Genomic DNA, 14855 nt, shown 5'->3' with positions numbered 1-14855 from the left:
GCATCCACCAGTGCTCTCCTGCGCGCAATTGCTTTGCGCAACCGCCTCCATTCCACTCCGTTCCATATTATTTTATGTTAGAGACCAACCCAGGCCCCCCATCACAGAAAGGAAAAATGATGTGGCCCTCACAGAAAAAAGTTTGGGGACCCCTGATCTAATTAGTGGGGACAAGCCTCACCTGCGGCGGAGAGCACACTGTGCTCGAGCTGTGGGGGCGGGTGCTCGAGCTGTGGGGGCGGGGGAGGGCGTGTGTGGAGGCCCAGCCGTAACAGGACCCCCCTCCGAGCGAGAGCCTCCTGGCGACCGGCCCGGAGCATCCGGGTGGGCCCGATAGAAGTCCCTGAGGAGGACTGGGGACATGATCTGGGACCGGGGAATCCAGCTCCGTTCCTCTGGGCCATATCCCTCCCAGTCAACCAGGTACTGGAAACCCCGGCCACAGCGACGAATCCTCAGGAGTTTCCTTACTGCCCACTGGGGGTGGCCATCCACCAACTGAGGAGGGGGCGGTGCAGGGGCTGGTGGCATCAGGTCGCTGGCAAGTCATTTGGAGTGAAATCGGCCGATTTAAAGCGGTGGCCGATAAATCGGAGCATCCCTACAAATAGGCTGTGGCATTCAAACGATGATTGATTGGTATTAACAGGCCCAAAGTGTGCCAAGAAAACATTCCCCACACCATCACACCATCTGAATGAATAACAAGATGTACTGGTGTTCCTAATAAACCTGATACACAACTCTACTGCGGCATAGAAATATCAGATTATGTGATTTAACCATGACATTATTGTTATTAAATCACAGCTTCTAACAGCTCTTGGCCAATCACAATGCTTGTTGTCATCAACCAATTATATAACAGAGATTAATGCTAGAAAACCTAATCACCACATGCCGGGCCGGGCTGCCAGCCTCAAACAGCACAAATACTTACAGTTGCATCTTTGTCAGGTTTTTTGTCAGTTCATACCACTAATTGTGGTATTTTAATATGTACTATTTTAGTGATCGAGTACACCAACGCATCCATTCAAGTGAGACAGTATTCAAGCCTATCTTTAGTAGGAATATGTGTGACATTCCTTTGTGCCTGATAATGTGCACTGTTGGAGGTCTGCTCTGCACAGTGGTTCTACTAGAAAATATGAGAGGAGGCCTGGGGTGGTCCAGTGGTCTAGCACCATGGCCTGGGGTGGTCCAGTGGTCTAGCACCATGGCCTGGGGTGGTCCAGTGGTCTAGCACCATGGCCTGGGGTGGTCCAGTGGTCTAGCACCATGGCCTGGGGTGGTCCAGTGGTCTAGCACCATGGCCTGGGGTGGTCCAGTGGTCTAGCACCATGGCCTGGGGTGGTCCAGTGGTCTAGCACCATGGCCTGGGGTGGTCCAGTGGTCTAGCACCATGGCCTGGGGGGGTCCAGTGGTCTAGCACCATGGCCTGGGGTGGTCCAGTGGTCTAGCACCATGGCCTGGGGTGGTCAAGTGGTCTAGCACCATGGCCTGGGGTGGTCCAGTGGTCTAGCACCATGGCCTGGGGTGGTCTAGTGGTCTAGCACCATGGCCTGGGGTGGTCCAGTGGTCTAGCACCATGGCCTGGGGTGGTCTAGTGGTCTAGCACCATGGCCTGGGGTGGTCCAGTGGTCTAGCACCATGGCCTGGGGTGGTCCAGTGGTCTAGCACCATGGCCTGGGGTGGTCTAGTGGTCTAGCACCATGGCCTGGGGTGGTCCAGTGGTCTAGCACCATGGCCTGGGGTGGTCTAGTGGTCTAGCACCATGGCCTGGGGTGGTCCAGTGGTCTAGTACCATGGCCTGGGGTGGTCAAGTGGTCTAGCACCATGGCCTGGGGTGGTCCAGTGGTCTAGCACCATGGCCTGGGGTGGTCTAGTGGTCTAGCACCATGGCCTGGGGTGGTCCAGTGGTCTAGCACCATGGCCTGGGGTGGTCTAGTGGTCTAGCACCATGGCCTGGGGTGGTCCAGTGGTCTAGTACCATGGCCTGGGGTGGTCCAGTGGTCTAGCACCATGGCCTGGGGTGGTCCAGTGGTCTAGCACCACGGTCTACAGTGCACACATATGCCCATGTCGGCATGGGTTAGAATCCGGCCCATGCCCTGCTGACATGCCCTCTCTCTCTCTCCCTTCCTCTCCTTACTTTCCTGTCTGTCTTCACTGTATCTGTCCAATAAAATGAAAAATATGAGTGGGACGTTATATATACACCCCCTAGCTGTAATATGAAAAGATGTGTCAACATTCCATTTAGCTGTGCGTATATCATGGTAGTCGTTAGCCTACCTGTGACACATCAGCCTCTTCCCCTCCACCAGCAGCGTCACGTCACACAGCTGCTGAGCGTCCAGGAGCTGCTTCAACCCTGAGGAAGAGAGACAGGAAGTCAAGGCAGATAGAGACAGGAAGTCTGAGTCAGGAAGTCTGAGTCAGGAAGTCAGAGACAGGAAGTCTGAGTCAGGAAGTCAGAGACAGGAAGTCTGAGTCAAGGCAGATAGAGGTTGGAATACAATAAATAAATAAATACATTTGAACTTTAAAACGTTTAAGCTTTAAAGTTTTTTTTTTTTTTTCCTGAGTGGGGCAGTCCCACTCATATTTTCATTTTATTGACAGATACAGTAGAGATTTAGACAGGAAGGAAGGGTGAGAGAGAGAGGAGGGATGACATGCAGGATATGTCCCCGGCCGGAATCGAACCAGGGACCCTGCGGTTACATGGTCAACGCTTAACCCGCTACGCCACCTAAGTGCCCCTAAAACGTTTAAGCTTTAAATGTGCTAAATGGCCATGATCAATTAGTAATAGCTAGTAATCAATGAATGAGACCATATGATAAATAACATTTAGTTAACACTACACGCTTCGTGTTTAAAGCATAATTATGTTGCAGGGAGGGAGGGAGAGAGAAAGAGAGGGAGGGAGAGAGAGGGAGGGAGAGAGAGGGAGAGAGAAAGAGGGAGAGAGAAAGAGGGAGGGAGAGAGAAAGAGGAAGAGAGAGGGGAAGAGAGAGGGGGGGAGGGAGACAGAGACATTGGACATTCCCCTCCACCTTATGCTACAGGGTGAAGTTGCCCACATACACTGATATAGGACCAGCTTAACCTAACCCTCCCCAAACCCTACCTTTAGACCCTACCTTTAGACCCTACCTTTATACCCTACCTTTAGACCCTACCTTTAGACCCTACCTTTAGTGGTGTACATAGCTTCATTAGAAGCAGTTCTATCACTTTGTATCCTCAGCAAAAAAAACAGTTTTTGTCCACTAACTTCAGGGCAGCTCTGTCGACCATCTCTCTCCATTCCTTGTCGCTGTCTGAGTCTCTGTAATCTTATAAACAGGCAGAGACATTTCACATTCAGCTGAGAAGAAATGGAGAAAAACTTACTTTCCTGGTGATGACCTTTAACCTTTCATCCCTCCCTCTTTTCCAACTTCTCATCCTCTTTGTCTGCTGCTAAAGCTACCTTCCTTCTACCATTCTCAAAGTATTCTTGTTTTCAATCGAAGAAAACGGTTTTCTATCTAACATTTATATCTTTTTACAGTATTATTATAACGCCACTGACCTCATGTCTTTTAGCTTGCTTTTATAGTTGTTTTTATTTTCTTAAGATTGTTGTCTTTATTTGCACTTGACACCACGGACCTCATTGTCTCTTAGCTTGTTTTATAGCATTTTCGCTTTTTAATTTGTCTAGTGTGTAATATTTGTGATATGTTATGTGTATATGTTTGTGAATATGTCTTTCTGTTTTTGCACCTTCAGAAGAACCACTACAATTTCATTGTATAGGCAACTGTACAAGGACAATAAAGTCTATTCTATTCTATTCTGTTTCAGGCGGGATTTTAACTCACAACCTTCCGACCGACCACCAGTCCAACTCACTATCCGGCATCTCACCGTGTGTGACGTAGTCCCCCAGCGGGGTGGTGCTGTCATCTGGGAAGTCCTCCTCCTCTGAATCGCTGTCAGAGAGGGCCCCCGCCCCCCCCATCTGCCAGGGCTGTGGCCTCCACGTCACTGTTCTCCCCCGCACGGAGCTCATCTGAGAGAGAGAGAGAGGGGGGGGGGGGAGGGGGGAGAGAAAGAGGGAGGGGGGGAGAGAGAGAGGGGGGGGAGGGAAAGAGAGGGGGGAGAGGAAAAGAGAGGGGAGGGGGGGGAGGAAAAGAGAGGGGGGGAGGAAAGAGAGGGGGGGGGAAAGAGAGGAGGGGGAGAGGGAAAGAGAGGGGGGGAGAGGGAAAGAGAGGGGGGGAGAGGGAAAGAGAGGGGGGGGAGAGAGTGAGAGGGGGGGGGGAGAGAGAGAGAGAGGGGGGGGGGGAGAGAGAGACATTGACAGACAGGGAGAGAGACAGAGACACAGAGACAGACAGATCATGACTACTGTGAACCAGCTCCAAAAAGAAGTGTTATAACTCGAGGACACACAGGCACCCTCAATTATCAATAGTCGTTGTTTTGAGCGCGCGTGCACGCGGAAAAAATCGGGTAATTGATGTGTATAAGGATTATTAATGAACTCACCGACACCGCCCCTGGTGGCCCAGTCTCTTGACCGCGTGCACGACCCCTCGATCTTGCTCTGGCTCGACCCGTCATTTTAGGGTTTGGGTTAAAACTGGAATGGAACTGGAAGAAACATACAAATTAAACTTCTCATTCTACAATTTTAACATAGCAAAGTTTGACATGACTACCACGTGTACATTTGGAACACAATTAAAGACAGTCACGAGCACATGTCGTGACCACAGTCGTGACCACATACTGGCGCAAAGTGCTGCACGAGGCAAGAAACAAGACTTAGCTAGCTAACTAACAACCACTTTGTAGTTCATAAATTAGCTAATAGAGTCATCGTTGCTTCTGTAGTCTACAGTTAAAATTCATTGCTTTAGATGTATTAATTACTAACTGGCTAATATTATTGAAAATTTAAACATTGCGTTAGAACAGGCGGCCTGTCTAAACTAGCTCGCTAAAATCACAACTGGCAACTGGACTTCAAACCATCTTGTGTGGCTCAATTAAAAGCTTATATTCTTTACTTACTTTTACAGTGATTATCTAGCAGCATGTAAGGTCATAAACATCATGTAGCTAGCTCTATTTTCTCATAGAACGCCTTAGATGTACTTACATAGAAGTGACTTCTTTCAAATCTCAACTGTCTGCGATACGAATTGTATCAGGTTAATTGTAGGGAGTATTACTGCGCACGTAATACAATTCTCGTATCATTCATTGGTTCACAGAATACTGAATTCTATAAATATTTTATTTATTGAATACACAGGCATTATTTTCGACTCAAAGGAAGTAAAACAAATGTCTTACTATACACTGTACATATACTCATTGTATAGTAGGCTTACTAGGCTATACAGTTGGGTAGGAGAGATAACTATATTTTGGTAGTATAATGGCGCAGTAATCACTACGACCATGGACATTTCGGGGAGACCTCTACCTCCCCTTTTCATAATCTCGTCACACGCGATTTGCTCCAATCTAAAATATGTCCACTAGTTGGTAGCAAAGTACAGGCGTGGCTCCCACAAACCCATGTTGCCCCAGCTAGGCCTACCTGACTTCAAGTCAGTAGGATAAACTGTAACACTACAAGACATTTGTTGATATTCACAAAAATAGATGCAAAAGCACATTAAAGATGAATTACATACTGTATTCATTACAGTAATTGTCACTCAATATTTAATTTAATGTTTTCTTGTGCTACCCGAATTAAGAAATGAAAGTAATAATCAAATTATGTGGAATGTATTTTTTTTAATCTTGTTATATGTATTAAGATGTACAGTAGGGCTGCCACAAACGATTATTTTCATAGTCGACTAGTCACCGATTATTTTAGCGATTAGTCGACTAATCGGATCATAAATTACAGCTTATCGCACAATTACTCAATCGCTCTTATTTAGCTATCATCTTCTAAATCAGCTTCTAAATTTAGCTTGAAGTTGTTAGTTGTTGTTGTAGGCATGTGCTAACTAAAAATAAAGACAATTAAAATGATTGTTCACTCAAAAATAGATATTTTAATGAACTTTGCAGATTTATTTCTGGCATCACTTGCATGTAATGTAATGTAAAGAGTAGTAGAGAGTGCAAACTGCTGAGTAAAATGAGGTAGGCTAGGCACTAGGCAACCAAAAGAATACAAAAAAAATAATAATACTTGTACAGAGTACAAACGTAGTGCTGCAAAATAAAATGAGGTAGGCACTAAGGCAACTAAAAAAGAGCAATTATCCACCAAAAGAAATGTTTGTAGAGAAAAGGTTTGGTCTCAATCAAATAACATAACAAAGAAAAGTCCAGGAGACTGAGCAAAGAAATTGTTTCTCTCCTGTGTGGACTATTCATTCATAGCGAGGAAAGTCAGCATTTCCACATGTTCTGGAGGGAGGCTTGCTCTCTTTTGAGAGCAGATGTTCCCTGCTGCAGAGAAGATCCTCTCGGATGGGGTGGAGGTTGCAGGGATGCAGAGAAAAGATTTTGCCAGCTTAGATAGTGTGGGGAAACGCCCCTAATCAATCCTGAACATGCTGGTTAAGGATATGAGACCCTTGTTAACCAGCATGTTCAGGATTGATCCGGTCAGGACGGTGGCTTGCTGGGGTGTGCACTTTGGCATCTTGACAAGATAACTATCCATAGAACGCGCCTTCTTAGCACTGTAACGTTAAGACAACATTTTTAGCTATTTGATAAGTATCGCTTTTATGACAACGTTACAGCACATAACGTAAAATAATGTAAGAAGGCTTTTAACGTAACGATATCGTTAGCCAATAACAAGCTAACTAGCTTACCGAGACGAGCCATCGTCTTCCTCGTCATCTGCCACAAACTTGCTTCCTTTTGAGATGCTCGCGCATCATAGACGTGCTGCCATGATAAGCGAGTTCAGCTTTGCAAATTTTACTTTTACATAGTTTTTTTCAACGTTGTGGTTGAAATGCCCCCACACTTTAGAGGTACGAGGACGGGAAGACATTTCTCCGTTTGTTTTCCGGAGACGTCACGTGTGCCCCGGATGACCGACACTGCGCATGTACATCAAAGACACTGGGAGACGCTAGCCAGTGGCAGCTTCAGGGAAGAAAAACGAATGCTTATCGCTTATTTCAGCTCCCCAAAAACATGCGACGACGTCGATTACCAAATATGTCGGCGACGATTTTGGTAATCGACGTCGTCGCGACTAGTCGACTAATCGTGGCAGCCCTAATGTACAGTAGCATTAAACTAGATAGAAGACATATTTTGATGCTGCTTATGATTGCATTCCGTAGTCCCTCTCTGGTCCGTCTCATCAACATCATTTGTTTTTATGTACTGTAGCCAAGATCAATGGGAAATGCACATAACAGAGCTGAACATGGATTCTGGATGGACATACTGCATCTAATTTCCTCTGGATGTTCAAAGGGGAAAGTGAAATGTGTGGTTACTTTTCCCCAGAAATTGATGTTCTGAAGTCAATGTTGTGCTTGTATGAAAGATATGATTTTAATTCACTATGTTGGCTGATAAGGATAATGGAAGGAAGTTTAGACAGTAAAACTACATATACATATGTTACCTATGGTTGCCAGCCAATGCCCTCTTACTACTGAGTCAACTCTCTTTATTTGTGACAACCAGACTAGTGCAGAACACAAGAGGCAGATGGAGAGTAAAACCCAAAGCTGGGTGTATTTATTGATTCCGGGGAATATAACAACATAACAAACTGTAAACACTACCATTATCATCACTACCAACAAGCAGAAGAGAAACAACAAGAGAAACAACAAGAGAAACAACCAAAAAACTAAAATCTGGCCGTCCACGATGCAGCCGACACGGGGGACCCAGGGGACCGGGTGGACGTGGTGGCGCGCTGGTCTGTAGGCATAACCTGGCAGGTGGAGGTGGGGCTCGGTGTGTTGCAGGCTCACCCCCCGGAGGGCGAAAGACACCACATCCTCAGGGCCTATGGGTGGGACGGACAGGGTGGTTGTGGGGTGAAATGGTTGTGGAGGTGAGGTGGTTGTGGAGGTGAGGTGGTTGTGGGGTGAAATGGTTGTGGAGGTCAGGTGGTTGTGGAGGTGAGGTGGTTGTGGAGGTCATGTGGTTGTGGAGGTGAGGTGGTTGACTATGGGTGCGTTCGTAAATACGCTCTGGAAATCTGCTCTGGTTCTTAAACTGAAATCAGTTAATTTCCGAACGGACAGAGAGCACAGGGCGTATTTATGAACGCACCCTATATGACAGTGAGTGTGTGACAGACAGCACCTCCTCAGGGCCTACGGGGTGGGGTGGTTGAAATCCTAACGGGTCGTTTAGTTCGTTCCGCAGCAGGCGAGGCTACGCGTCCTCATCCTCATTCCTCCTCAGGTTTACAGTCCTCCCGGGCCAGTCTCAGTCGTGACAGGATGTGCTTCTTGGGGAACTTAAGAGTGGCACATCCAAACTGGCTGACCCCCCCCCTCTCCGGCAGTTTTTCCCGCCTCTGCACCCAGCCACTCCAGCCGGGCTTCCAGCAGTATATGCTCTTGAAGAACCGCGAGCCGTCCTCCCCGCCCAGAACGTAGATCGTCTTGTTCCACCGGGCCACCCCCCCGGCCGCGATCCGCTTGGGGAGCCCCGGGAACACGCCCCCCCCCCACCCCCTCCCCCGCCCCAAGAACAGCACCCGCCCGGTGGCGTCCAACGGCTCCAGATGCGTGTAGTTCCCGTCTATGAAATTTGTGGCGTCCCTCATGTAGCCCCCGAACGCGCAGACCCCTCCCCGCACCGCCACGCCGCCCGCCAGGCACGTGGCGCCCGAGCGCACGCGGCTCCAGGACTCGGTGGCCGTGTGGTAGACCAGCACGCCCGAGTGCACCACGGCGCGGTTCTGCTCCAGCGTGGTCCCGCCGAGCAGGTAGAGGCGTCCGCGCAGGGCGGCGCAGGCGAAGGAGCGCAGCGGTAAGGGCAAGCGCGGTCCGGGGCTCCAGCGCAGCGAGGCCAGGTCCAGGGTCTCGCACGTGTCCAGCAGCGCCGCCCGGTTGCAGCCGCCCAGGGCGTAGAGGGACTCCCCGCACCCCAGCAGCCCCAGCATGGCCCGGGGCTGAGCCATGGACGGCCGCTCGAGCCAGCGGTCCAGCACGGCGTCGTACTCGTGCACCAGCGACGACACCGACCCCCCCCGGAGGATCCCGCCGGCCACGAAGAGGCGCCCCCCGACCGCCGTGCACCCCCGGCACTGCAGGGACCCCAGGGCCGCCAGCTTCTCCCACGTCCCCGTGCGCGGGTCGAAGCAATCCACCTCCCTCTCCGTCAGAGACTCGTCCTCTCTGTGCTTCAGGTCCACGCAGACGATCTTCTTCTCGAACATCCCCTCCCTGGGCCTCAGCGGACCCCCGAGACCCTCCCCGCCCACCGCCCCCGCGGGGCCCAGCTCCTGGGAGAGACGCCGGCTCTCCTCCGAAGACAGCAGGCCCGGGCGGAGGTGGTGGAGGAGGGCCGGCATGTGGGCGTAGCGCTCTAGAGGCCGGTGTTCGGCCCAGCGGCGCGCAGCGTCGTAGACCTCCCCCTCCGAGCCCACGCCCAGGCGGTCGGACCCCAGCAGGCTTCCCAGGGTGCCCGGGTCCAGCAGGAGGAAGTCCTTCTGCCGGGCCACGCGGGGGAAGTGTTGGGCCACCAGGCGCAGGGAGGCCCGGAGGAGCAGCTGGTCGTGGTGGGAGCGGGCCAGGGAGTACATGCCCAGGCAGTTGTCCACAGAGAGGTGTTCAAACAGGAACCTGGAACAGACACACACACAGAAAGTGATTTAGATGGGGTGCTTAGTTGGGGTAACCGCAGGGTTCCCGGTTCGATTCCGGCCGTGGACATATCCTGCATGTCATCCCTTCTCTCTCTCTCACCCATCCTTCCTGTCATATCTGCACTATCTCTATCATAATAAAAAGAAAAATATGAGTGGGACTGCCCCCACTCAGAAAATAAAGTGATTTAGATTATCTGTTCTTCACTTCACTTTTTGGGGGGGTTTTGTAAATAAGTCTTCTAACAGCTAAATTATTTCCTAAGTGCCAACTGTATTTTGGAGAAATTCCAATTCATGACACGTTCTAATGCTTTGGTCCTCATGTCGGGATCCGATGTAATGATCAGACTTTTGTTTTGAAAAATGTGAAGACATTTACACGTTGTTGAAAATCAACGACACATTGCTAGTCAACTAACACAGCTTGTTTTGTGAACCTGCTAACACCGAACTTCGATGTCCCGATGAGGACCAAAGCATTAGAGTCACGTGTCACATATACAATAGGTTACGCAACCCAGTAACCCAACGCAACCCAGTAACTATGACTACGGTTACCTAGAGCAACGGTCCTGGAGAGGCATCACTTGAAGCCGATTGGCCGCCACGAACAGGTCCTCTGCCGTGTCCAGGCAGAGCCCCGCCTCCCCGGTGTAGACGAACTGGATGACGGTCTCCATGACGGACGGGGTCACCTCCTCCAATCGGATCTCATTGAGGCGGGACTCCACCAGGGGGCTGGTGAACATGGCCCGGAAGTACGGGCTCACCGCTGCCAACAGGACTCTGAAAGGAGATGGGAAAATCATTATTGTGATTGATATGGGGCTTTTTATTTTATCTCATTTTTTAAATTGTGATAGAGACAGTAGAGATGTGACAGGAAGGATGGGTGAAAAAGAGAGAGAGAGAGAGAGAGAGAGAGAGGAGGATAGAGACAGTAGAGATGTGACAGGAAGGAAGGATGGGTGAGAGAGAGAGGGAGAGAGAGAGAGAGGAGGATAGAGACAGTAGAGATGTGAAAGGAAGGATGGGTGAGAGAGAGAGAGGAGGATAGAGACAGTAGAGATATGACAGGAAGGGTGGGTGAAAGAGAGAGAGAGAGAGAGGAGGATAGAGACAGTAGAGATGTGACAGGAAGGATGGGTGAGAGAGAAAGAGGAGGATAGAGACAGTAGAGATATGACAAGAAGGATGGGTGAGAGAGAGAAAACTCTCTGCAAAATAGCTTCATACTATCTTATCCTGATGTGATTTTGAAAAGCAGCAACAATATTCAAATAGGCTGTGGCATTCAAACGATGATTGATTGGTATTAACAGGCCCAAAGTGTGCCAAGAAAACATTCCCCACACCATCTGAATGAATAACAAGATGTACTGGTGTTCCTAATAAACCTGATACACAACTCTACTGCGGCATAGAAATATCAGATTATGTGATTTAACCATGACATTATTGTTATTAAATCACAGCTTCTAACAGCTCTTGGCCAATCACAATGCTTGTTGTCATCAACCAATTATATAACAGAGATTAATGCTAGAAAACCTAATCACCACATGCCGGGCCGGGCTGCCAGCCTCGAACAGCACAAATACTTACAGTTGCATCTTTGTCAGGTTTTTTGTCAGTTCACACCACTAATTGTGGTATTTTAAAATGTCATGTACTATTTTAGTGATCGAGTACACCAACGCATCCATTCAAGTGAGACAGTATTCAAGCCTATCTTTAGTAGGAATATGTGTGACATTCCTTTGTGCCTGATAATGTGCACTGTTGGAGGTCTGCTCTGCACAGTGGTTCTACTAGAAAATATGAGAGGAGGCCTGGGGTGGTCCAGTGGTCTAGCACCATGGCCTGGGGTGGTCCAGTGGTCTAGCACCATGGCCTGGGGTGGTCCAGTGGTCTAGCACCATGGCCTGGGGTGGTCCAGTGGTCTAGCACCATGGCCTGGGGTGATCTAGTGGTCTAGCACCATGGCCTGGGGTGGTCCAGTGGTCTAGCACCATGGCCTGGGGTGGTCCAGTGGTCTAGCACCATGGCCTGGTGGGGTCCAGTGGTCTAGCACCATGGCCTGGGGTGGTCCAGTGGTCTAGCACCATGGCCTGGGGTGATCCAGTGGTCTAGCACCATGGCCTGGGGTGGTCCAGTGGTCTAGCACCATGGCCTGGGGTGATCCAGTGGTCTAGCACCATGGCCTGGGGTGGTCCAGTGGTCTAGCACCATGGCCTGGGGTGGTCCAGTGGTCTAGCACCATGGCCTGGGGTGGTCCAGTGGTCTAGCACCATGGCCTGGGGTGGTCCAGTGGTCTAGCACCATGGCCTGGGGTGGTCCAGTGGTCTAGCACCATGGCCTGGGGTGGTCCAGTGGTCTAGCACCATGGCCTGGGGTGGTCCAGTGGTCTAGCACCATGGCCTGGGGTGATCTAGTGGTCTAGCACCATGGCCTGGGGTGGTCCAGTGGTCTAGCACCATGGCCTGGGGTGGTCCAGTGGTCTAGCACCATGGCCTGGGGTGGTCCAGTGGTCTAGCACCACGGTCTACAGTGCACACATATGCCCATGTCGGCATGGGTTAGAATCCGGCCCATGCCCTCTCTCTCTCTCCCTTCCTCTCCTTACTTTCCTGTCTGTCTTCACTGTATCTGTCCAATAAAATGAAAAATATGAGTGGGACTGCCCCACTCAGAAAAAAAGAAGAAGAGATGAGTCATGAGCCTATTAGAATTTGTGTGACATTCCTTTCTGCCTGATAATGTGCACCGTTGGAGGTCTGCTCTGCACAGTGGTTCTACTAGAAGATATGAGAGATTTAAGCGTTATGGAACCAGAAGGCGTGGTATGTCGTGGATATCGGCACAGCTAGTGGGGTGGTTAGGCACTCTGCGAAGCAGAGTGACGTTATATATACACTCCCTAGCTGTAATATGAAAAGATGTGTCAACATTCCATTTAGCCGTGCGTATATCATGGTAGTCGTTAGCCTACCTGTGACACATCAGCCTCTTCCCCTCCACCAGCAGCGTCACGTCACACAGCTGCTGAGCGTCCAGGAGCTGCTTCAACCCTGAGGAAGAGAGACAGGAAGTCAAGGCAGATAGAGACAGGAAGTCTGAGTCAGGAAGTCAGAGACAGGAAGTCTGAGTCAAGGCAGATAGAGGTTGGAATACAATAAATAAATAAATACATTTGAACTTTAAAACGTTTAAGCTTTAACGTTTTTTTTTCTTTTCCTGAGTGGGGCAGTCCCACTCATATTTTCATTTTATTGACAGATACAGTAGAGATTTAGACAGGAAGGATGGGTGAGAGAGAGAGGAGGGATGACATGCAGGATATGTCCCCGGCCGGAATCGAACCAGGGACCCTGCGGTTACATGGTCAACGCTTAACCCGCTACGCCACCTAAGTGCCCCTAAAACGTTTAAGCTTTAAATGTGCTAAATGGCCATGATCAATTAGTAATAATTGAATGAGACCATATGATAAATAACATTTAGTTAACACTACACGCTTCGTGTTTAAAGCATAATTATGTTGCAGGGAGGGAGGGAGAGAGAAAGAGAGGGAGGGAGAGAGAGAAAGAGGGAGAGAGAAAGAGGGAGGGAGAGAAATAGAGGAAGAGAGAGGGGAAGAGAGAGGGGGGGAGGGAGACAGAGACATTGGACATTCCCCTCCACCTTATGCTACAGGGTGAAGTTGCCCACATACACTGATATAGGACCAGCTTAACCTTACCCTCCCCAAACCCTACCTTTATACCCTACCTTTAGTGGTGTACATAGCTTCATTAGAAGCAGTTCTATCACTTTGTATCCTCAGCAAAAAAAACTGTTTTTGTCCACTAACTTCAGGGCAGCTCTGTCGACCATCTCTCTCCATTCCTTGTCGCTGTCTGAGTCTCTGTAATCTTATAAACAGGCAGCGACATTTCACATTCAGCTGAGAAGAAATGGAGAAAAACTGGCTTTCCTGGTGATGACCTTTAACCTTTCATCCCTCCCTCTTTTCCAACTTCTCATCCTCTTTGTCTGCTGCTAAAGCTACCTTCCTTCTACCATTCTCAAATTATTCTTGTTTTCAATCGAAGAAAACGGTTTTCTATCTAACATTTATATCTTTTTACAGTATTATTATAACGCCACTGACCTCATGTCTTTTAGCTTGCTTTTATAGTTGTTTTTATTTTCTTAAGATTGTTGTCTTTATTTGCACTTGACACCACGGACCTCATTGTCTCTTAGCTTGTTTTATAGCATTTTCGCTTTTTAATTTGTCTAGTGTGTAATATTTGTGATATGTTATGTGTATATGTTTGTGAATATGTCTTTCTGTTTTTGCACCTTCAGAAGAACCACTACAATTTCATTGTATAGGCAACTGTACAAGGACAATAAAGTCTATTCTATTCTATTCTATTCTGTTTCAGGCGGGATTTTAACTCACAACCTTCCGACCGACCACCAGTCCAACTCACTATCCGGCATCTCACCGTGTGTGACGTAGTCCCCCAGCGGGGTGGTGCTGTCATCTGGGAAGTCCTCCTCCTCTGAATCGCTGTCAGAGAGGGGCTCCCCGCCGTCCCCATCCTGCCAGGGCTGTGGCCTCCACGTCACTGTTCTCCCCCGCACGGAGCTCATCTGAGAGAGAGAGAGAGGGGGGGGGGAGGGGAGAGAAAGAGGGAGGGGGGGAGAGAAAGAGAGGGGGGAGAAGAAAAGAGAGGGGGGGGGGAAAGAGGGGGGGGGGGGGAAAGAGAGAGAGAGAGGGGGGGGAGAGAGAGAGGGGGGGGGGAGAGAGAGGGGGGGGGGGAGAGAGACATTGACAGACAGGGAGAGAGACAGAGACACAGAGACAGACAGATCATGACCAGTGTTTCCTCTACATGCATTTCATCGTGGCGGACCGCCACGATGGAATTTCCTCCGCCACCATTCAGATTTCTCAAAAAAAAAAAAAAAAAATTTAGGCCGCTTTTCAGACCTTCACATCGCTAGACACACCCACAAGCGC

The 14855-nt window shown here is 49.4% G+C and overlaps 1 protein-coding gene across 1 annotated transcript; it reads right to left on the bottom strand.

The window, feature by feature from the left end:
• Window positions 1–8413: 8413 nt before the first annotated feature.
• LOC308151313 (kelch repeat and BTB domain-containing protein 8-like) lies at window positions 8414–14485 on the bottom strand (the record flags this gene model as incomplete). Its single annotated transcript, XM_080524160.1, has 4 exons — window positions 8414–9815; window positions 10400–10627; window positions 12834–12912; window positions 14338–14485. The coding sequence occupies 4 exons, from the start codon at window positions 14483–14485 to the stop codon at window positions 8414–8416; spliced, it is 1857 nt and encodes a 618-aa protein (XP_080380286.1).
• Between the last annotated feature and the right edge of the window lie 370 nt (window positions 14486–14855).

The sequence above is a fragment of the Nansenia antarctica genome, assembly GCF_963989245.1.
Source record: "Nansenia antarctica genome assembly, chromosome: 2".
Lineage (NCBI taxonomy): Eukaryota > Metazoa > Chordata > Actinopteri > Argentiniformes > Microstomatidae > Nansenia > Nansenia antarctica.
This window is presented reverse-complemented; position numbering and strand designations above follow the sequence as displayed.